Raw genomic sequence first — 25,412 nt, 5'->3', positions numbered from 1 at the left:
TGACATCCAACCATCTCATCCTCTGTCGTCCCCTTCTCCTCCCACCTTCAATCTTCCCCAGCATTTCCCAGAGGAGAGTGAAGCTTCCTACCAGCTTCAAAACTGTTAGATGTTACTCTAGAAGCTTCTTGGCACCTTATCTGTTCGTTCCCTGGGGCTATTGTACTGATATGTATCCCTGCTGCCAGACCCATGTGCTGCCTTCCATACTAAGTCACTGGGTCCAGGGCTTCCCTGGTGGCTCAGTGGCAAAGAAACTTCCAAAGCAGGAGACGGGGGTTCTATCCCTGGGTCAGGAAGATTTCACATGCTGTGGAGCAGCTAAGCTCGTGCACCACAACGACTGAGCCTGTGGTCTAGAGCCTGGAAGCCATAACTATTGAGTCCACACATCACAACTGCTGAAACCGGTGCACCCTTGGCCCGTGCTCTGCAGCAAGAGAAGCCACCAAATGAGAAGCCTGTGCACTGCAGTGAAGAGCAGCCCCCACTCACCCCCAGAGAAAAGCCTGGGCGGCAGTGAAGGCTCAGCACAGCCTCAAACAAATAAAACAAACGCATGGACCCCATGTAAACAGGATGCTCCTGCACTTTGGGTTCACGGAAGATTCCTGACATTTCCTGCCTACTAGTCACTCCCCCACCTCCATACAGACTCACGGTAGACTCATGGTAGACTCCCCAAATTATGGTAAAGAGATAATGGCTCATCTTTTTTTTTTTCCATGCTCAATTTTTATTTGTTGTCACTAAAATATTTTTTACTCCCCAACTCTACATCACCAGATGGACAATTTTAGTGTGATACTGTCACTGCTAAAATTCTATTTCAAATGCTACAATTATATTTTATAGTGTCCCTGAAGCTTCAGTTCAGTTCAGTTCAGTCGCTCAGTCGTTTCTGACTCTTTGCGACCCCATGAATCACAGCACGCCAGGCCTCCCCATCACCAACTCCCGGAGTTCACTCAAACTCATATCCATCGAGTCGGTGATGCCATCCAGCCATCTCATTCTCTGTCGTCCCCTTCTCCTCCTGCCCCCAATCCCTCCCAGCATCAAAGTCTTTTCCTGAAACTTCAGTTCAGTTCAGTCGCTCAGTCGTGTCCGACTCTTTGCGACCCCATGAATCACAGCACGCCAGGCCTCCCTGTCCATCACCAACTCCCGGAGTTCACTCAAACTCATGTCCATCGAGTCGGTGATGCCATCCAGCCATCTCATTCTCTGTCGTCCCCGTCTCCTCCCGCCCCCAATCCCTCCCAGCATCAGACTCTTCCATTGATTCAACTCGTCGCATGAGGTGGCCAAAGTACTGGAGTTTCAGGGAACAATAATTCATAGCATCAACAGGTTAATACCTGCTCATTCCAACCTCTGCACAAAGCTTTCTCTGCCACTATCATTTTTATTAAATTGTGAACTCTTGCCAAAGTTCCTCTTCATATTCTCCTAAAGATGAAATCTAAGACGTGAAAGAGCAAGAGTCAAAGGAAAAAAAGAGGAGTTTGACCCATAACAAAAACAAAAATCTACTTTAGCCTAAATTAAAAAACAAAACAAAACAAGATGCCTTAAACCATAAAAGCCAAGTGCCTTGTACCATGCTTAATTTCCAGTCAAACAATATTGCAAATTGCCAGTATGTTAAAAACTCCTAGTTTTGTTATGTTAATATGTTTGTTATGTTAGTATGTTAAAAACTCATAGTGGTCAGTGGGATTTCACTTATGAAGATCACCTTGGCTTTTCTCTATAAGATGCCTTATAGGAAAGTGTTTAAAACTGCCTCCAACAAGTGAGATTTGAAAGATGAAGACAAAGTACTTACTGAGTGCATCAGGTACTGCCAACTCAGTCCCCTAGTGTGTGCTAATTATGATCCCATTTAGAATTTTATTATTGACACACACTGAAATCTCAGGGACAAAACTGTAATTCTTCGCTTGCAACAAGCCTGTCTCCAAGATTAATGACTCAGAAGAAGTAACCAATGAACCTCAGACCAAATAAATTTTAAAATAACTATTCCATTATCTGAAGAAACAGATACCAGGTGGGACATTTGTTTGTCAATGAAACGGAGAGTTCCAGGAGACGGGGGTGGACATGTAAACCTGGAGAGGAGAATATCAAGTCCTCGTATTTCTAAAAATTTTGAAATTTATTTATTTACAGATTACAAAGAATCCACTAAACAGATTGAGAATTCTCTCCTGATACTCTTAAAATGTTGATAAATGGCAGGATTGGATTCCCTGATTGCTCAGCAGTAAAGAATTTGCCTGCAATGCAGGAGACTTGGGTTTGTTTGATCCCTGGGTCAGGAAGATCCCCTGAAGGAGAAAATGGCAACCCACTCCAGTATTCTTGCCTAGGAAATCCCAGGGACAGAGGAGCCTGGAGAGCTACAGTCCTTGGGGTCAAAAAAGAGTTGGACACAACTGAGTGACTTAACAAGAAAAACAAACATCCCTGTTAATGCCTCTGTTGGTTTTCTGGGCTATTTCCCTTTTCTTTGCTTCTCACTAACATCCGAGTGCCATTTTTCCTCCTTCATCCCTCAAAGAGGCTAAATTACCAAAGCTGACATGGTGCGAACAAGAACATGCTCACTTGCAGAACTATATGTTCCCCCAAACATGCTAAGACTGAGGCTAGAGAAGGGTACTGGGTTACTCAGTGGGGTGTCTGGGATAAAAAGGAAAGAAATGGAGAAAGGAAAACAGAGAAACAGGAAGGCAACTCTGCCACATGGACAAGAGATCAGAGAAGGGACACAGTGCTGAGCTGCCTGGAGTGTAGACATTTCTATTACCTGTGGGCCACCTGCCACTCCACGGCCCCAGATTTAAACCCCTGAATAGAGACTGGGAGGAATGGCTGATGTTATGGACTGCAGGCAAAAGAGAAAGCCTTCCGGACACCTGCGATGGAACGGAGCCTAACACTTGGAATTTCCTTAGAAGCTGGTATGGCTGGAGAAACACTAGCACTGCCAAGTGAATCGTATCTGAATTCCTTATGAGTCAGAAGAGGGTCCGCTGGGTGGTTTACCAACAGAATCCATGAAGGAAAAGCCTCTTGAGCATGTGCCTGTGATAATGGCATAAGCGCTGATTCTCACTTCCCCAAGTCAAGACACTTCACTCACCTTCAGCAGGCTCAGCTAGTAAATCTGGAGGCACTAAAAACAGAAGTCCTCCGCTGAGGACCAAAATGTGTTCTGCAGTGTGCCAGCCAGCCCTTCAGGAAGGAGGCACAAGTCCAGCCACGGGGCTGGCCCGGGGATGGAACTCAGGTAGACCAGTGCTCTGATGAAACGTGACGAGGTCCACCAGTACCAAAGCCGCAGACCACACCACTGCTAGAAGCCGTGAGGGGAAGAGCGCTGGGTGCAAGTGCCACTCTCATGCCTTGCAATGTGACTTTGGGAAGAAGGCTCCACCCTTCTGGGCCACAGTCTCCATCCCCACCAAACAAAGTTCACATAACAACCACTATCTATTGAACTCCTAAATGCTGGGCACCATAAAGAACTTCTTTTCACATTTTCTTTTATTCTTACAACAGCTCGATGAAGTACGTACTATGATTACCCCATCTTAGCTAAACAAACTTAAAATTATTGACACAGAAGGGTAACTCAAGACTGGGCAAGAATGAAACAAATATGAACCCATCAGAAGCCCGGTTACCAACACACACCCAGCTCCCACCAAGCTCCTTTTACCAAATCAATTGGCCCCTCTCTCCATCCGATTCAGTTAATTGCTGAGAGAATCAAAGACAAAATCTCTGTAAAACATAATACATTATATTTTATTCCTGCAGCTCCACTTGTCTCACTGCTTGTGACTTGGGTGCTTAAAACTCTCTCGGGAGAATTTTTCTGATTCCACTCAAATCAGAGTGAAGGACACACACACGCTTGGTGGCCTGTTCAAACACTAGTTATAGAGGCTCATATGGAGAAGGCAATGAGCTAACATTTATTTCAAAGGAAAAAAATCAATTCTTATCCTAAAGTGGAGGGAAAAAAGAAAAAAAAAGTCCAAAAAAATAAAAAAGGCCCCTTCAGCAGTTCGTTTTGGAATAGATATTCCTTTCTGTGAGGAAAAAGTTCCAAGTGAACAACTTCTCTGGGTCTGTGTGTGTGTGTGTGTGAAGGCAGCGGTTCACTTCCTTGGTGGCTCAGGGTCACTCCGTGTGTCTGTATGTGTGAAGGCAGTGGTTCACTTCCTTGGTGGCTCAGGGTCACTCCGTGTGTCTGTATGTGTGAAGGCAGTGGTTCACTTCCTTGGTGGCTCAGGGTCACTCCGTGTGTCTGTATGTGTGAAGGCAGTGGTTCACTTCCTTGGTGAACCTTCCTCAGTGGTAACGAAGCCACCTGCCAATGCAGGAGACTCGGGTTCAATCCCTGAGTCAGGAAGATCCTTGGGTCAGAAAGATCCCCTGGAAAATGGAATGGTAACCCACTCCATTATTCTTGCCTGGAGAATCCCATGGGTAGAGGAGCCTAGCGGGTACATCATGGGGTCACAGGGTTGGACACAACTGAGCAACTAAACACCAGAGTTCTGTTAAAACACTGACTATGATGTCCCACCCTGAGTTTCTGATTCCAAAAGTCCCGGGTGCGGCCTGAGAAGCTGCTCATGTAGCCGGCTCTCAGGTGATAGTGAGGCTGCTGACTGGGAACTGCATTTTGAGAACCACTGGTCTAGGGCAGTCTATTAAAACAGGTCAGTCTTCATCTCAGGCAGCCTGCAGGTGTGAAGGAAAAAAATTAAGGAACAGAAGTTCAGTATTAACTTCTTTTTAAACTGTCATGATCTCAGCTTCCAACGCCAGCGGGCACCTCTCCTCAGCAATCACTGAGTAATTAACGCTTTTCTCAGGACCAAGAAACAAGCGTCAATTATGTCTGATCCAGGATGAGGAGCTCTGGAGTGCAAAGAAGTGAATGCGTGACAGTCCTGCCAAACAAAACTGTCCAGCAATTCAGGACAGGTTAGGCAGGAACTCTAGTTGGAGGAGTCCAAGTACTTGCATCTCATCTATTCGACCATGCCATCCATTGTGTCATTTTGAGCAAAGTAAGATTCTCTGCTATCAAGATGCATGAGGAAACACACAGATGGATGCTGTCTTCTGTACAAAGACCCCTTCTCCCTTTAGCTGATGGGGCCAGTGAAGGCGATTCATTCATCGAAATGCAAAGATTAAAAGTATAAATCGAATGCCTGTAGATATGGTCTAGCCTGCCCTGCCCACATCTCACTCGTTATTGAATAACATCTGTTCCTTATTCATTTGCGTCTCCTGCACGGATGCTTAAGACACCCGAGTCTGCTACATTGCCTCAGTTTCCCCCTTTCTCCCTCCCTTCTGTGCACCAACCACCCTGGCCTTTCTCATCTTCAAGCACACTCTTCCCTGTCTCCTCACCAAACTCCTCCTCACCCTCAGTCTCCAGGCGCACACCTCTTCCTCGGTGGAGTCTTTCCTGACACCTGCTCCCGAAGTTCCCTTTGGAGTACTCCCCAGAGTGAAATGTGTTTAGCTTGCATCTATTTATCCCGCTAGACTTATGCTTCCTGAGGGCAGCTGTTATCTATCCAATCCACCAGAGCCTTGCCAGTACCATGCAGACACTGGGCTGACCCTGAGCTCACTCAGGTTGCCTGGGTGATAAGCTGATTAGAGGAGGGATTGTACTGGAATTCATCTTCCCAAAGAAAACGGCTCTCTCCTCCCAGACAAAGGAACAACATCCACGGCCCCAGGTCACTAGGTGGTGAGTAGCTCTCAAAGTGTTGGTCACTCGGTCATGTCTCTTTGTGACCCCATGGACTACAGCCTGCCAGGCTCCTCTGTCCATGAAGTTCTCCAGGAAAGAATACTGGAGTAGGTAGCCACTCCCTTCTCGATGGGATCTTCCCCAGGGATTGAACCAGGGTCTCCCTGCATTGCAGGCAGATTCTTTACCATCAGAGAAACCAAGGAAGCCTGGTAAGTTGCTCTGCTTGCTGTTAAAAACCCTCCCCTAATGCTGTCTCACCTCTCTGATGACTATGGCAAGAGAGTAAGGGACAAAGCCTTCTCTTCTTCTCTGTTGTCTCAGGCTTCTAAGTGTCCCCGTTCCATTCCGTTCCGTTCCATCGCTCAGTCGTGTCCGACCCTATGCGACCCCATGGACTGTAGCCTACCAGGCTTCTCCGTCCATGGGATTCTCCAGGCAAGAATACTGGAGTGGGTTACTGTTTCCTTCTCTAGGGGATCTTCCCGACCCAGGGATCGAACCCGGGTCTCCCGCATTAGAAGCAGAAGCTTTGACCTCTGAGCCACCAGGGAAGCCCTCTAAGTGTCCCCAAGAAAGCCTATTCCTTAACCCAGTGTATGTGATGTAGAAGTTGTCCTGAGCCCAGCTGTAAGGCAACACTGAAAAAAATGATGCAGGTGTAACACTTAGCAACATTCACAGAAGGATATGCCGATCAAGAAAAGTATCAGAACTAGTGAACTACTTTCTGCCATCATTTGGATGAGTTACGAATTCTCATGTATGGTCTGACACAGCTTTGTCCTTGGGAGACTGGCACAGATTAAATTTTTTGATGGCCTCTTATCGAGCAAATATTTTCATAATAATGAAAAATCTGTAAAAAGCTGCACCAGTCTTAACATTTACAAAGAACACACCAGAGTATTAATAATGTTCTTGTGTCCAGCATTATATATCACTTTGTTAACCACTAAGCCTGCCTTATAATTACCCCAAATAGTAAATATAAAATAGAAATATTTTTCCCCTGGACCACTTCTTTTTGCTCTCAGCACAACTTATATTTCACCTTCAGGCATACTTTTTCATTTGAAAAGATAACTATGTTTTCAAAGTGAACTGAATTACAAGACTTTTTATTTCAGTGAGTGGGTAAAGAAAAAGCTATTTCAACTTAAACTTTCACTTTAGCACTCAGCTGAATAGAAAATTTCAAAGGAAATTCTGCTTAAAGATATGATAAAATACCATATGGTCCTGACTTCAAGAAAATTCAATTTCATTTTATAAGTTGAATAAGTGAGCTTACTATTAGTCAAAGAGATCTTATAAGATCTCTATAGGTTTTATAAACTGAAGCAAACTAGTTCACTTGAATTGCTATGTATCTCCCTGGTGTTTTTTAATAGGAGACAAAGTATTTGTAGAAATCATCATTCTTTCTCAGGGGATTCTTTACCAGGCTCTCATATCAATTTAAAATCTTGAATTCTACAGCACACGTTCATACAAAATACCAGTTGAGGAATACTTAGACACTAAATATTTTATAAAAGTGAAGTTTCTAGAACATGTATAATTCCATTTACATTCTCAAGCTTTTCAATTCTATTTATCTTAAAATCAGTTTCATAAGACTGGCTGGGAGGGGAGTTTGGAGGAGAATGGATACATGGATGTGTGTGGCTGAGTCCCTTCGCTGTTCACCCGAAACTGTCTCAACATCACTAACTAGCTATACCCCAATGCAAAATAAAGTTTTTAAAATATCAAGAAAAAAATTAGTTTCATAAAATGTTATATGGTTATAATTCAATATCATTATAATAATATATTTGAGAACTGTCTGGTAACTCTCATAATTTAAAGTAATTTAAAGATTAAAATATCTTGTTATTAAAGTCATTTACACTTATTAAGCTACCTTTTAATGAAAAAACAAATACAATAATTTTCTTAAAAAGTATCACAAAGATGTAGCACTTTTATTTTGAAGATGGGGAAAGGCAAGTATAGGTGAGCCAAAAGGGCTCTCCAACTGATATGGCTGTCTCCAGCAAGATAAATAATTCTCCTGTATCTATTGTTATCACCCAGGAAAACACCCTATTGGGCAGATAGCTGCTGATCATACAATCTAAAGTGAACTAAAGTAGAAATGAAAGAAAACCAGCTATAAAGTCTATGTGAAAACTAAGAAGTAAGCAGGGCCTAATCAACTGAGAAATGAGACTGATTAGCTCTTTATGTGCCCAGCTGAATATGGCATTTAAACACAAGGACTAAGCTTATCTCATATTTGCTTCCTACAAGCGGCTGCAGAGATAACGGTCACCTGCAGGACCCACCTTCCAAGTACACAGTCTAGTTCCACAAGGAGATCATTCTGCAGTGTGTGAATGGCACCACGTTCATACCTTTCACAAGAGGGAAGATTTACTGTCAATATAATTTGACAGCAAATGAACAGGGAAGTGAGAGATGGAAAATGAAAAATGCATGATACAGATTCACACTAACTCCCCTCACACCGACATATTCTCCAAGTGTTTCGTGTCATCTTCTGCCAGTTACAGGTGTCTGCAGGGACCAATGAACACTGAGTGGCAATCATCTCTCTGTCACCTCTGAGCTTGAACACATGCCATGCTGTGCCTTTTACTTCAGCAACTCAGCTTGCAAAGACTCACAGGACACACGGCCTTTTTCTCATGCCTCAGGATTCTGTGAGAGAGCAATGTTACAGGTCATATCAAGTCATCCTGGACCAACACCAACAAGCTGCTTCTACTCCCCAGTCAGAAAGAATATGCAAAAAATTTCTTAGCAGACAGCTGGCAGGAGTGCATAGGCAATTGATTTTTATGTCATATATGATGGTAGAAGATCCTTAGGTTCAAAGAAGTTTCAGAGTAACAGTACACAGTTACTAAAAACTAACTTAGTTCCAAAGTTTATCACTAGCTGACACTGTATCTGTGATACAAAGCAGATACTTAAGAATGGCGAACATATGATCCTACACTTATGCCTGACTAACCTGAATCACCTAAGCCAGGTTTTGCTGTTGTAAGACAAAAGTTAAATTTAAAGAGAACAAAGCTTACAGAAAAAAAAAAAAAAAATCCATTATTTAAAAAGAAAAAAAGGGAGGGAAGGAAGAAGGAAGTCCCACAATCAAGATTCTGCCTCCCACTCAGGCACTGAAGAGGCTTACCCAATTAAATTACTTCTCACACTGATTTCAGGGTACAAGACCATTCAAATTAGAACACGGTTTTTTTTTTTAAAAAAAGGAATTCCATTACAGTTGCATGCAATCTGTTTTCTATGAAAAAATACCAAAATGCAGTCTCATTTGATCGTTTGAGTATAGTATTTATTAAATTTCATCATTTATGATCACTGTGTCATTAACACAAATGTTGACATTTAAAAACACAGAGAGCATACTGATTCTTCAACTATTTAGCTTACATGTACTTTTCAACTGTCATGCAGTGTTCATAATTAAGAGACATTACACATTAACCCTCTCATATTACACTTATTAAGAACTAAATTTAGAGGGTAGTAAAATGCCAACATAAATTCATTCTCTGAAACCACCCGTGAGTGTACTGTCACTGTTCCTTCTGATCATATACTTAGAGTACATTCTTCAGTAAAATGGATACCTGTAGTCATGTAACAATAGTTATAATGAGGCAATATCATTTCAAGAAAGGAATACAACAAATGAGACCAAAAACTGAAGAGCTGAGATCACGGCATATAAAAATCATTTGCAAACACCACAGAAACTTCAGTGTTTTCCACTTTCCAGCTGGAAAGAGCATGCACAAAGTTTTCTTAGGACATCTGTCAGCAGTGCATGAAACATTGGCCTTCATGTCATGTGCGCTGAGAGACCATCAATGCCACTGAGGAAACAGAACTGTGTTCATTATCTTTTGGGTCTGTCTATATCATCTATAGCTGAGAGGAGTTTCTGTCTCGCTTTCTTATTGATATGGGATCCCAGGCAAACATTTACCAGGTTGGTCAGCTGCTTTGTTGAATACTCCTGCTCAAAAAAAGAAGATTCAAATTTAGTACACTGATACAAATATGTGTGATCAACGCAGAAAAAGAACAGGCAGACAGATAATCAGGACTCAGAGGGTAATTACCGAGCACCACCAATCAGTGAAAAGCAGTGGAAATTATAACTGAGACATGGAAAACAAACTGGTTACAGAGTTGTAACAAGGGAATAAGAGTATCTACAGCGTGAATTTGAAAGAAGAACCACCAGGATCTTTCTAATACGGCACGTGCATGCATTCATGCTCAGTCACTAGTTGTGTCTGACTCTTAGCGGCCCCATGGACTGTAGTTCACCAGGCTCCTCTGCCCACGGAATTCTCCAGGCAAGAATACTGGAGTGGGTTGCCATTTCCCTTTCCAGGGGCTCTTCCCGACCCAGGGACCGAACCTGCATCTCCTGCACTGTCAGGCAGATTCTTTCCCGCTGAGCCAGGGAAGCCTTCATACGGCACGTGACGTGCCAGTGCTTACTACTCTTAAGAGCACGCGCTATGCCTCCTTCTGTGATGGTCTTTGTCATCAAGCTGTCAAAATACACTGACATTTCAAAAATTTATATACACACAATAAAATGCTACTAAGTAAGCAGCTTCTAGCACTGCACATTTTGCACATTTGAGATAAAAAGAAAAAAAAAATCTCCAAACACAGAACAACTCTTCTGAGATACAACAAATGAATAAGGTAATAACAAAGATCAGAAAGTTATTGGTTCTTAAACCCTTGTATCTTAACGGTAGCTAGAAAGTAAAACGGAAGCCACAGCTAACCCGTGAACAACCCAGGGATTAGGGGTGCTTTCCACACAGTGGAAAACTTGCATACAATTTATAGTTGGCCCTCCTTATCCGATGCTCCTCCATATTAAAGAATTTAACCAACTGAGGATAATGTAGGTATTCACTATTGAAGAAAACTGCATATAAGTGGACCTGTACAGTTCAAATCCATGTTGTCTGATGGTCAACTATTTTTTTTTGCTGTACAAATTGATTTAGTTCCTGGATTTCAGATAAGTTGTCAGGATGAGCATGATGAACAGGACTCATCAGAAAGTGCTGCATCTTGATTTGGTTCTGGAGAATTAAGACCAAGAGCTCAGCAAGGGAAAGAGCTGTGTTCTATCATCTAAAGAGAAAAGAACATGTCTTCACTGGAGACAACATTAAAGATAGTACAACTTCAAAATACAGGATAGAGTTCATTTTAAGAGTTCAGCAAACTGCTCAGTTTGTGTGTCTGATCTCTGAGAGCACCTGTCAATACCTGGTGAACTCTTTCAAGTGGTCACTCAACATTTAGAAAGTACCAGGCACCATACCAGGCATTGTGGAAAGAGCTCTAGAAAACAGGGCAATCTCTGCTGCAAGGAAAATTTCACTGTATTACAAATATCAGTGAGTAAATCTCTTCCGAAACACTCAGCTATGACAAACTTGAGTTCAGTTCAGTCGCTCAGTCGTGTCCGACTCTTTGCGACCCCATGAATCACAGCACGCCAGGCCTCTGGACAAACTCAGACAGCGTATTAAACAGCAGAGACATCATTTTGCTGACAAAAGTCCATGTGAGTTTGCCAGTAGTCACGTACAGATATGAGAGTTGGACCATGATGAAGGCTGAATGCTAAAAAATTGATGCTTTCAAACTGTGGTGCTGGAGAAGACTCTTGAGAGTCCTTTGGACTGCAAGAAGATCAAACCAGTCAATCCTAAAGGAAGTCAGTCCTGAATACCCATTGGAAGGACTGATGCTGAAGTTGAAGCTCCAATACTTTGGCCACCTGATGTGAAGAAATGACTCACTGGAAAAGACCCTGATGCTGAGAAAGATTTAAGGTAGGAGAAGGGGATGACAGAGGATGAGATGGTTGGATGGCATTACTGACTCAATGGACATAAGTTTGAGCAAACTCTGGGAGATAGTGAAGGATGGGGAAAGCTAGTGTGCTGCAGTTCATGGGGTCACAAAGAGTTAAACACGACTCAGAGACTGAACAACAACAATAAAAAATGTTAGCCCACTGTATCAAAAGAAGAAACCCTAAAATGGGCATCTTTCTTACATCAAATAGTGGATCTCTATGAGTTGGGCTTTTCCTCCTCAGCTGCTTGTCCCAAATCCCTTCCTCAATACCAACTCCAAAGTGTTAACAGCTTAAGTTGTGAAATGGATTCTAGCCACATTCAGCAGTTCATCTGCATCTGATCTAGCATCTTGTTCCTCAAATGACAGAGGTCAGTGAGACAAAAAGTGCTGACATCTCCCAGTTCTGGTTAACTGGTCAAAATCACCGAAAAGATGTACGTTTCTATTTTGCTGTCAGAGACCTGAAACTGCCCTATGGTGGATGGGCACATCAACACAAAATTCAGGGTAATGGTCCAGACTAAACCGCACTTCCTTTTTCTAAAGTGCTGAACCTAGAAAGGATGTGCCTGATAAATGTGAATAATTCCTTACTTCCTTATCCAGTCAGATGAAATAAAAGCATAACTTTTACCTATGATGTTTATAGCATGTGGATGCTACAGTGACTGATGGAATAGGATTCAGTAAAGATTTTAACACTTCCCATATTTTCATTAAATCCATCTTCGCATACTGCCTAACTAGACAAATGACATAACAATCACATCAAAAAGCTCCTCGTATTGAGCATTCCCTGGTGATAAATGTTGACTTGAACTGTGTCAAAAATTCAGACTCTTAACACTTATTACATGTAGTATTTTTCCCTGCATATCTATACACTCACACAAAAGAAAAACAATTTTATCTACCCTTAAGGTAAAATCTAATGTAGGATGAAGTTAAATTGAGTTATTTAAATAGTAAGTATTAGTATATTCAATCATTAGGCTTCACTGGTGGCTCAATGGTAAAGAATCTGCTTGCCAATGCAAGAGACGAGGGTTCGATCAATGCGTTGCGAAGATCCCCTGGAGAAGGAAATGACAACCCACTCCAGTATTCTTGCCTGGAGAATCCCATGGACAGAGGAGCCTGGCGGGCTACAGTCCACGGGGTCACAGAGTCGGACACGACTGAGCGACTGAACAACAAATATCCAGTCATCACGACTACATGTCAGTGTGTTCAGAGCATCACTGCTGATGGCTACAAGAAGGTTTAAGTTGTATATCAATTCAGTTCAGTTCAGCTGCTCAGTCATGTCCAACTCTTTGAGAGCCCATGGACTGCAACATGCCAGGCTTCCCTGTCCATCACCAACTCCTGGAGCTTGCTCAAACGCATGTCCATCGAGTTGGTGATACCATCCCGGGTGGCGGCTGTGGTAAAGAACCTGCCTGCCAATGCAAGAGATGCAAAAGACGTGGTTCAATCCCTCAGTCAGAAGATCCACTGGAGAAGGAAATGGTAATGCACTTCAGTATTCTAATGGCAATCCACTCCAGCTTTCTAAAAGTTACATATAGACTTTAGCTTGAGAATCATTTCAATGTTCATGTCTTTGTCCTGAAGTATACCAATTTCAGCTCTTTTCCTACAACACAGTTGCAGGACAAACACATAAAGTTCAAACTGTTTTTCCAGCTAATTACTGTTATAGTTCACAAAGTCTCAAAAGAATCTGATGAGGCAAAGAGCATTACACAGACACAATGTGAATATGGTAAAGAACTGGCCTAAGTAGTCCATGCTATTAAAAAAAAAAAGTTTGTTTCATCCATATGATTTTGAATTATCTAACATACCACACAAGAACAACACAAAAGAGGAGGAATAAAAATTTAATTAACTGCTTCTCAGCTCTCACCCTGTGCTCTTTGATCCAGCGTTCCATGTCATTCTCAGTTAGGTAGTACGCTTTAATATAAGTTTCCACAAATTCTTTATCCGGAATGGGTCTAATATCAGTTAGCTTTTCAAGTTTCATTAAAAACTGCTGAAAATCCAACTGCATCAAGGCACGACCCTCATTACTACACTTCTTGACATTGGCGTATCTAAGATACACAATAATAAGAAAAACACAAGTGATGGGATGGTTAGGAAAAGAAACCTTTAGGCACTTATTAAACTCTTCTCTAACCCACATTTGCTGAAATGCTATAAGTGTTGAGTCAGAAGGACTGTGTTGCGTTTGGGCCCTGTCACTCAGCAATCATTTTACTTATCTGGGCCTCAGTTTTCTCCTTTGCAAAGCAAAGAGATCAAGCAACTTCTAAGGTTCATTGCTGTAATACAGGCCAGAGTTCTGCAAAATCAATTAACATACTCATCTGTAAGAAAGTTAAACTGACATTCAAGTTAATCTGGCTGCCAAGAATTATTTATGAAATTAAGCTATGAACATTCTCCAGTAATCTTAGCTTCATAAGACTGTTCAATATAACTACTCAATGCAAAGAAAACAAATGAAATAACTTTCCAATAAACATTCAGCAAACCTAAGAAACAGAAGCATAGAAAGTATATATATATATTTCTCATGATAAAACACTTTTATAGACTTATTTCTGAGACCCAAAACTACTAAAAAACTGCTTGTTCTAAGGTGGATTAGTAGTAATAAGAATATATTTGTTAACCCTAACAGTACAATTTTATTGAGTCTCATTCCTTCAATCACACAAAATGTGGAGAATTCAATCGGAGGAGATGAGGTACTTTCCCTAAGAAAATCTGCAAGAAGACTAGTTTATATTATTTAAAGTGATAAAGCTTTTTTTTTTTAATAAAGTGTTTACATTGAAACATATAATATTTGTTTGTCCCTATTCTACTATTAAACAAATTTATTAACAGTCAAACCCAGTCATGACTGCTGACACAGAGACATCTCGGAATTTACAGCTTTGCTGACGTCAATGCAAAATGCCAAGGCTGCTGTCAGCTTGTCATGGTCACCTTCCACTTTCTGACACATTCTTTTCCGTAACAAATAAGAACTGAAGAGAACTCAGATGAATGACAGTGTGAAAATTCAACTGATGTGCCATTCTAGATCACTGTGAATGGTCTTTGAAATAGAAGCTTGCTTTCCAGGTATATTTTAAATGTATTACTAATTCTTATTTGTGTTCCCGATGTTATGGACAGAGTAAACATGACCCCTGGGTAAGTGGGAAAATTACTTTTGATCTGTAAACTCAACATATGAAAGATTTATATGGTTTACAAGGATATAATAATGATATTATAAGCAGTGATATAGTGGTTTTGAGGACTGATTTTGCCATGAGGAAATTAGGAGACATTAAGCCTTCTCTGCATTTCAAAGACTGGGTGAACCTGGACAAGTTACTTAACCTCTGTAGCCTTGATTTTCTGAGGCGAGGCTATCTTTCTGTTGACAAAGCAGAGATCAGTACTATCAAAGAGAGTTTATGTTAGGATTTGGTGACAGAATCCTGTGACGGGCTTGGTCCAATAAATGACAAACAGTAATCAATGAACAGGATGCATAATAATCATCAGCATAATTATATTTGGTAATAACAGTTTAACTTTCAGATAACCATTAGATGCTATATTGCTCACTCTGACTGGCTGATTCTAGGTCATCAGAAAGAAAAAAAGGAGCACAGCAGGATCGACCGTCTCTGAATTATTATGAGACTGTCTGCCATTTATCACTATCTCTTATCTGTTCTCTGCATCTGTTGGTGATAACACATAATGTTACTCATATATTATGACTGAAGAATCAGATATGCTTTCATGGAAAACTTACCCTTCCACAATAGTTCTATTAGCCAGGCGTATACAATGTTCCCAAAGTATATTAGACACGGGCAAGGGTATCCGAACTCTCTTAGAAACTTCATTTAACCGCATGTTAAACTGCTCAAATTCCTAAGAAAAAGCATAGCCATATGTGAACACAATTATAATGCTTTCCCATCTTAGAGGCAAAAAAAGACTAAAAGACTCAGAATGAAATCAAGTAAAACAAAGAGAGATAATGCCCAAGATAATTTGGACTCACTGTGAAGTATATGAAATTGTCTGCTGCTACTGCTGCTGCTACTAAGTCACCTCAGTCGTGTCCGACTCTGTGTGACCCCATAGATGGAAGCCCACCAGGCTCCCCCATCCCTGGGATTCTCCAGGCAAGAACACTGGAGTGGGTTGCCATTTCCTTCTCCAATGTGTGAAAGTGAAAGTGAAGTCGCTCAGTCGTGTCTGACCCTTAGCGACTCCACGGACTGCAGCCTACCAGGCTCCTCCGTCCATGGGATTTTCTAGGCAAGAGTACTGGAGTGGCTTGCCATTGCCTTCATGTTGTAATATAGAGTACACTAAATTTCTTCTCAAAGGAAGCAAGTGCCATTAACCGATTAAACAATATTCAAATGTTTCTACATCTCTTTTCTGTGACTGTCAGTATGGATTAAAAAGGCTTAATAACTAATGCATCTTTAAAAATATCTTCAAGAGACCCAGATTTTTAAAAAATGTTTTAATGAGCTTTCAACTCAAACTATTTGTAATTTGTAGCTGTACTCCTTAGAGAGCAGGCTGATAAATTATTCTCTTTCCTAAACATTCTTTTAAAGTAAGTATCAATAAATGATTACATACTGAAAGATTCAAGTCATAACAGCTGTAAATTTTCAGCACCAAAAAAACTGCATATTATCTCATTACCTATAGAAAAACTGAACATTTTCATTACTCATCAGTACTTTTTATGATACTACTCTCCTAAAAATAAAAACATATATAATTTAGACAATTCCAACAACATGAAAACAGCAGATGGCTCACCCTTCAGTAAATTTATATTTCTGATTTCTCTGGACTATTATCATCTAAGTATGTTCATTAACAAAAGTAAATGCTGTTGATTCTTTCTTTATAATACAGTTCAAATAAGTTTAACAGCCCTTAAAACACTATTTTTCTCTTTAGTTTCCTCAATAAAGAAGCCATGCAATACGTAACAAGTCAAGACTGACAATGTGTGCAAATAACACACAGGTTGGAAAAAATCTAAACTGATCATCACCAGTGAAGCTACTATTACATGATGGTTGTGTTATCCTTCGCTGCTTCCTAGATCACAGTTTTTTTGATGACTTATTCTTTGACAGTTAACAGCTTTTAATTATTTATGAGAAATAAGTGGGTCTTCAGTCCATTAAGCTTACTTTTGGAAATCAAAGTAAATAAGTAATTGCTATTCCTCTTTTTGCATTTCATGAATCTAGCAGAACCAGTAGTATTTGCTACCAGATTTATGCTTCACCACAGTAAAAGCTGCTTTAGATTTTAAAAGTCACAATACTTTTTATTAATATTTTAAAGATAAATTTATATGCTTATTATATAAAATGCCATTCTACTCATTGCTAAATCCAATCTTCAACAATGCTTATTGTTAAATGAATAATAAAATTATTTCATTTTACTTATGATCCATTTGGGACAACAAATGCAGACTGCTTTTACCTAGAGGTTTGGACTTGGGAAAGTAACAAAAAGAACAAAATTCATCACACAAGTTCCCTTCTGAGATAGCCTTAAACTGCTGAAACTTGAGTTCAGGTTAATAATCTGAGTAACACTGGCTCTTTCTTATAATATTTCTTGAAATTAAGACTATTGAAGCAAGTAGCCTCTTTCTAATGTGTGTGTGTGTGTGTGTGTATTCACTGAGGGCAGAAGTCTCTCTTTTCTTGCATCTCCATAAGTACTGTAATTGTTGTTGTTCAGTGCTAAGTTGTGTCCAACTCTTTGCAACCCAATGGATTATAGCCCACCAGCCTCCTCTGTCTATAGGATTCTCCAGGTAAGAATACTGGAGTGGGTTGCCAATTTCCTCCTCCAGGGGATCTTCCCACCTAGGGAAGCCAAGTCTCTTGCATTGACAGGTGGATTCTTTACTGCTGAGCCACCTTAAGGAAGCCCAAGTACTATAATTAGCAGGTCATAAAAAACAGAATCAACTTTTCAAAAATAGAACTGTTCAAAAAAGTGTGATTATAAATTACATTTATCTTTTATATTCCAAATTAAAATTCCTAGCTGAAGTCTCCCGGGTGCTCAAGAAATCAAAGTCCTTCCAGGGTGGCAATTATCAAGCATGTGCAGATGTTGTGCTAACACCTGGACACTTTTAACTGATCTTAGCACCCTTAGTTCCTTGACTCTGAGGACAGTCTCCAAGTCCTCAACCCGGCCCTCCAGAACGGTACTAGATGCGCTGCGAGTTGGCACCCCAGATGAATCCAGCTGCTATCTCTGCTTTGATCTCTAGGTTTGTTGACTGGTTCTCAAGTATTCCAGGCTATTATTTATTGCCTTGGATGAAGCAGGTAAGAATGTTAGTGCAAATGAGATAAATAGGAGCCAGAAAGGGCCAACTTTCTTTTCGCTGACAAATCTGAAGAGTAACAGTTTTCTGAAAGCTGTTTTCCTTTTCTCAATTGCTCTTTCCTCACCTCCGACATGCTCATAGTTCACTGCCTCACTTCCTTCAAGCCTCTCATTATCACTCTGAGTCCTTCTTTCAGTTCAGTTCAGTCGCTCAATCGTCGTCCGACTCTTTGTGACCCCATGAATCACAGCACGCCAGGCCTCCCTGTCCATCACCAACTCCCGGAGTTCACCCAAACTCATGTCCATCGAGTCGGTGATGCCATCCAGCCATCTCATTCTCTGTCGTCCCCTTCTCCTCCCGCCCCCAATCCTTCCTAGCATCAGACTCTGTTCCAGTGAGTAGGTCTTCGCATGAGGTGGCCAAAGTATTGGAGTTTCAGCTTTAGCATCAGTCCTTCCAATGAACGCCCAGGATTGATCTCCTTTAGAATGGACTGGTTGGATCTTCTTGCAGTCCAAGGGATTCTCAAGAGTCTTCTCCAGCACCACAGTTCAAAAGCATCAATTCTTCGGCGATCAGCTTTCTTCATAGTCCAACTCTCACATCCATACATGACCACGGGAAAAACCATACCCTTGATTAGACGGACCTTGGCTGGCAAAGTAATGTCTCTGCTTTTTAACATACTATCTAGGTTGGTCATAACTTTCCTTCCAAGGAGTAAGCGTCTTTTAATTTCATGGCTGCAATCAGCATCTGCAGTGATTTTGGAGCCCAAAAAAATAAAGTCTGACACTGTTTCCACTGTTTCCCCATCTATTTCCCATGAAGTGATGGGACCAGATGCCATGATCTTCGTTCTGAATGTTCAAGCTGGCTGAACTTCAAGCCAACCTTTTCACTCTCCTCTTTCACTTTCATCAAGAGGCTTTTGAGTTCCTCTTCACTTTTGGCCGTAAGGCTGGTGTCATCTTCATATCTGAGGTTATTGATATTTCTCCTGGCAATCTTGATTCCAGCTTGTGCTTCTTCCAGCCCAGCCTTCCTCATGATGTACTCTGCATATAAGTTAAATAAGCAGGGTGACAATATACAACCTTGACGGACTCCTTTTCCTATTTGGAACCAGTCTGTTGTTCCATGTCCAGTTCTAACTGTTGCTTCCTGACCTGCATACAGGTTTCTCAACAGGCAGGTCAGGTGGTCTGGTATTCCCATCTCTTTCAGAATGTTCCACAGTTTATTGTGATCCACACAGTCAAAGGCTTTGGCATAGTCTATGAAGCAGAAATAGATGTTTTTCTGGAACTCTCTTGCTTTCTCCATGATCCAGCGGATGTTGGCAATTTGATCTCTGGTTCCTCTGCCTTTTCTAAAACCTGCTTGAACATCTGGAAGTTCACGGTTCACATACTGCTAAAGCCTGGCTTGGAGAATTTTGAGCATGACTTTACTAGCATGGAGTCCTTTGACCACAAGGAAATATATGGTATTCCTCCCCTACCACACTCTGCCACTCTATCCCTCTTTTCTGCTGGTTACTTTTTCACAAGACTATTTACTACCTGACACGTTATATATTATGTATCTCTTTACTGTTATCCCTGCATTATCCCTGCTCTAGCATATAAATACCCTGATGGCACATTAAGCTCCTTAATTCACAACTGACTATATTGCTAGCAGCTAGATCAGTGTTCGACACATGTCAAATGATTTATAAATATCTCTGATACGTAAATGAAAAAAAAAACAACTACACTTCTTTTCAGAAAACTTATAAATGGAAGTCATTAAACACAACAGTGTTTGCATGATACATAGCGAAAGTTAAGGTGATTTCTGGGAAAAACCAACTAGAATAGCCAGGAGTATGATCTCTTGCCAATGAATATAAATACAACTATAGAAATGTCTTCTTGTCACTACAGCCATGGCTATTGAGATTATGTAATATGAAAGGCAGCCAAGACACATTAATCAAACTCTAACTCAAAATGGGAAATTTGTGAGCAAAGACAAAATCTACAAAGTATTCTTGGGTCTAAAAGAACTCAAAATTTGGAAGGAAATCCAAATCTAACTCAGGAGCTTTAATATTACAAGAATGCTCGAATACGGTAAAAACCATGATCTCATGACTTTAGAGTGACTGCAATTACAGGAATAGTTCCATACTATAAACATCTTTAACAAAGGTGTTTCCCAGAATACTTGCCTTTAACAGTGTATCTACATATATGTTGTGCTGTGACATAATTTCTTTTACATCCCATTTCACATTAGCCATTAGGAGCAGCATCTGTTCATAATCAATGGCTTTACCAGCTACAATCCAGTAAATTGGTTTGCGTAGTTCACTGGCCGTTGAGACCGTCTGAAATAAATTTCACAGAAAAACAAACTTTTTCTCAAAGTATCAAATTTATAAAAACTATTTTCCCCCATTTCTAGTACACATCTTATCTGAAAATAAAACACTATACATTTGGAGATATAAATTATAAAAATACTTTAACTTGTGGGCAAAGATCTTGCTCAAAATGTAATTTTGAGACATTCAATATGCTTCAGTCCACTGACGATACAACAGTAAAACTACAGATTTTCATGGAGATGAGCACGTATTTCTCAAATTCTTTTGCTTTTCTCCATTTCCATTCCCATTCTCACACTGCAACTCAAGATCCGATCACTTCTTACCTGAAGTAGTCCAAAAGTCTTCAAGTTGGTCTCCTATCTCTAGGTTTGCCATCTGAAGTCCATTCTTCACACCACCCCCAAAGTTCTCTTTCCAAGACACACACCTCACTGTGCTACTCATCACCTCTTTCAAATCCTCCAGCAGCTTCTCAGTACCCTTGGAACAAAGTCCAGCTCCCGGCTGGGAGCGCTGGATGTCACGTAACTTCAGCTTACTCGCTCCAGCCATCTTTCTCATCACCATCCCTTTCCCCGTGTCTAAGAATCTGCATCTTCCTCAGCTCCACCATGCCTCTCTCTCACCTGTGGGGTCTTCATATAAGCCACTGCCTCCATCGAAATATACCCTTTATGGGTGATTTGTGTTGTTGTATGACAGAAACCAACGCAACATTGTAAAGCAATTATCCTCTAATATAAAAAAAACTGTAAAATGTTTAAAAATAAAAATTAAATTATATAAACCTACAATGAAATTATATCAAAAACACAGATTTTAAAAAGTATATATATACTCCTGACTCTTTCTCTTCAGTCCAGTTTAAACATCACTTCCTTAAGACAGCATTTCTCTGCCAATTATACCCGCCCCACCTCTAGTCAAGGTTAAATACCCTACCACTGTTTCTTTCCCAGAACTATAGTTTATTGTAATAGGTTTTTTTCCCTTTATCTTTAATTGAAGGATAATTACAATATTGTGTTGGTTTCTGCCAAACATCTGCAAATATCAGCCACAGGTATACATATGCCCCCTCCCTATCGAGCCTCCCTCCCACCTCCCACCCCATCCATCTAGGGGGTCACAGAGCCCCATTTTGAGTTCCCCGAGTCATACAGCAAATTCCCACTGGCTGCCTATTTTCCCTGTGTTTGTGTGTAATACAATTTGAACTGGCTCTCTCACGAGACTAAAAGTTATATGAGGAGTTCAATAAGCATCTAGTTAATACAGGAATTCATGAATGAATAAACAAATATTCTAATCCAGCTCTCCTGAAGTTGAGACACTGATCATTAGCAAAAAATAAAAAACTAAAATAAACAGCACGTGACAGTCTTATCTTGCTCACAGTCGAAAGGATATACCAGACGTGTCTGACCTGAGAATAAAACTGCTGAAGAAAGGGTTTTTTGACTGCAGGCATCACAGCATCCAGATGAGGCTGAAGGAACTCGAACTGTTCAGCCAAGAATACCCTAAAGGGAACGAATAACCCACCGTGTAAACGAACACAGGATTTAGAGCCTGTCAATATGTCTGTGTAACTAATCTTTAAGATCTCCGACCAAAAGTTTAACAAAGTTACTTTCCATTTTAAAGAACGACTGTGCACGGCCACTTGACACACTCATTTACAACTCACACAAAAATTAATGTTGAGTTATCTCTGAATGTGAGCTGATGTGAAAGACGCGTGACTTCAAGGGAGCTAAGCTGGTTACTACAAGGTATACAGTTATGCTGCTTTGCATGTTTAAGATATGAGCACTGACAATGCAAAAGATACAAAAAAGAATACAATGGTATTTTTTGAAAGGATTTCTTTCAAAGGTCCCATGTAAATTACACATAACAGACCCATGAATTCACAGATTTAATGCCTGGTGCTTTTCAAAAATAACCCAAACATTCGTAACATGAAATAAACTGGAACTTGGCTGAGGCATACACATGAACTTCAGGGTCGAAGGCTGGTTGTGCATGAATGGGAGTCACTCAGCCGGAAGACTGCTGGCAGTTATTCTGTTTTTCCCTACCTTTTGTTATACACACAAAAACTCAGAGTATTCTGTCTGACTGTATGCTCAGTTTCTCAGTCATGCCCCCATGTTATGGAAGAAGTTATACGTTTAATTTTACTAAAGAACTTGATTATTTACAAAGGTCAAGGATCGACTACATTTAATACTAAGCTGACAGTGTAACTACAGTTTCTCTAAAATCATAATTCAATGGGAACTATACTATAACATGAGCTTCCTTGGCGGCTTAGCAGTAGAGAATCCACCTGCCAAAGCATGAGACACAGGTTCGATCGCTGGGTTAGGAAGATCCCCTGGAGAAGAAAATGGCAATCCACTCCAGTATTCTTGCCTGGAGAAACCCCTGGATAGAGAAGCCTGGTGGGCTATAGTCCATGCGGTCACAAAGAGTCCGGACACAACTAAGCGACTAAACAACAGTAGCAGCATACTACTGCTATGTTTCTCTGAAGTCACTTAAAGCAAGGACCATGCTGCCAAAGAACAAACCTTAAAAGATTTTCCTTCTTCAATTTATACACCTAAAAATCAACCATGCAATTTTAAAAATCGACTGGGACTCTATCTTAGGACATATGTCTCAGAAATACTGAGTAATTTAAGTAATATAGACTATGATGCTTACTTTTATCACCTTTCTTAAATATTTAATGGCAAAGCAACTGCTTTTAATAACTTACAAGGATTCTGTGGCGACCACTCTTTCCGCCAACCCATACAATGTGTCCCCAGAGGTCAAAATCACTAGGTGACTCAGGTGAGGACTCGGTACCTTCTCCTTTCTCTCTTCTGCTGCTGTGAGTGTGGCAGCGGGATCAGCTGAAACTTCCTGAAAATAAAACGCACATACACACACACAGCCTGGAATAGCAAATCTAATAGCAATAAGCCACACGATGTTACAAAACTGGAGCTATAATTAAAATGCTCTCAGGCATATGTTAATTACACTCAATTTCAGTTCTTTTTCCCTCCTTTTATAGTTCCTTACTAGAACTTTCCTTTTTATACTAAAGGAAAATGACCCAACTTCATATACTATTTTTCTAAATGTGGTCAAACAAGAAATCCTTACAAAGTGACAAATATTTCATAGAGACAATAGTTAGAAGTCTTTTAAGAACTTGTAAATGTTGAAAAAGAGCCTGCCCCACTAGGATCAAGCTGTTAAAATCCAAAAAACTGCGGTGTGATCAACTCTTTCACATCGAAGTTTTAACCAAGGAGTTGACTCACTGGAAAAGACTCTGATGCTGGGAAGGATTGGGGGCGGGAGGAGACAGTGACGACAGAGAATGAGATGGCTGGATAGCATCACTGACTCGATGGAGGTGAGTTTGAGTGAACTCCGGGAGTTGGTGATGGACAGGGAGGCCTGGTGTGCTGTGATTCATGGGGTCGCAAGGAGTAGGACACGACTGAGCGACTGAACTGAACTGAACCTTGGTGTATTCCCAAGAAGGTAGGACTAAAATGCAGTTCTAAACTGAAATAGAATCAACTGTATTATATATGTCTACAGACAGATTACTGATCTGCAGGAAGATGGCAGATGAAAATAAAAGAAAGGGATGTCCAAAGAGACGAGTGGGCTGAGCCTTAAAAGATCCTTGAAGAAAATTATAGCACGAAAACTGAATATAAACAAAGCTAGAAGTGTATAAAATGTAAATCTAGATTACTTTTAAAATCAATTTTATAATTACAAATCTCTTAATATCTGCCTTATGGAAAAAAAAGAGACATCAAATGGATAGAACTCTGGGAGCATAATAGGTTTATAAATTTAGCAAAATGGAAATAATACATTATAAAACCTTTCAAGTTAGAAAATGGTTTTATTCTTTAGTTTTTTTTATAGCCTGTCTTCTACTAAAGGTACTGTCTCTCTTCAATCTCTAATTACTCAATTAGCATTTAAAAGTTATTTTGTGAACAACTGAGTTTTCTCTCAGGATGATCAGGATAAGGGAACTAGGCAAGTTAATCAGTGTCATGGCTCCATGATTTATTTCCTTCTACTAAAAAGGAACAAAAATCATCCCACTATTGTCAAAAAAACAAACAAATCACAAAATTTCATACTGTTTCATATCAATTGGTTGCCTGGGCTATTATATTTAATGATTTAATTCTGGTGGCTATTTAATCACCACCTACCGGACTGTCCAAGTAAAAAGCCTTAGAATCACTCTTGACCCCCCCTTCCTTCTCACCTCCATCATGCCTAAACAGACAACTTCTTCCTCATGTCATTTTCATCAGGACCAGGGCCCCACGACATTCCTGACCAGATCCATTCTAAAAGTCCCCTAATCGTCCCTCTAGCTTCTGTTTCTACTCCACTTGCCACACTGGTTTATTTTTCAATAATACTTAGGTGATTTTTCTAAAATGGACATGTGATCACACCAGTCCGTAATTTAAAAATCTCAACTGACAATCCCTTCCTTATGGAGAAAAAGCCTAAACTTGTTGCCACTACATCACTCCTTCACCACCTTGCCAGTCTTGTTTCCAGATGATCTCTGCACCCCTAAGATCTGGTCACACTGGACTGCTTGCTATACCTGTCCTACTGACGCTCCTGTCTTAGAGCTCTTTTCTCCTTGTCTTCCTAGCTCTTACTTCACTGTTTAAGTGTGAACTCATATTCACCTCCTTCCTGTAAATTTCTCACTCTCCCAAGAAATGTACTTGTGTTTCCATCATCTACATGTATGCCCAGATGTGGCATACAGCACAGTGTGTCAGCGGTTGTTCTCCCTTACA

General features: G+C 40.5%; 1 protein-coding gene across 1 annotated transcript in view; it reads right to left on the bottom strand.

The window, feature by feature from the left end:
- Positions 1-8,973: 8,973 nt before the first annotated feature.
- The window catches only part of VPS50 (VPS50 subunit of EARP/GARPII complex), a 134,232-nt gene continuing 117,793 nt past the window's right edge, over positions 8,974-25,412 (bottom strand). The window contains exons 23-28 of the mRNA XM_088833270.1: positions 23,321-23,469; positions 21,977-22,073; positions 20,389-20,547; positions 15,579-15,700; positions 13,659-13,848; positions 8,974-9,854 (exon numbers count right to left, since the gene is read on the bottom strand). Coding sequence (XP_088689396.1) covers positions 9,735-9,854; positions 13,659-13,848; positions 15,579-15,700; positions 20,389-20,547; positions 21,977-22,073; positions 23,321-23,469 — 837 coding nt within the window. The 3' untranslated portion in view covers positions 8,974-9,734. The remainder of the gene's footprint in view (positions 9,855-13,658; positions 13,849-15,578; positions 15,701-20,388; positions 20,548-21,976; positions 22,074-23,320; positions 23,470-25,412) is intronic.

This window comes from Moschus berezovskii, chromosome 3 (assembly GCF_049115385.1).
Source record: "Moschus berezovskii isolate FMDL1 chromosome 3, NW_MosBer_1.0, whole genome shotgun sequence".
NCBI lineage: Eukaryota > Metazoa > Chordata > Mammalia > Artiodactyla > Moschidae > Moschus > Moschus berezovskii.
Note: the sequence above shows the minus strand (reverse complement) of the source record. Positions and strands in the feature narration are given on the sequence as shown.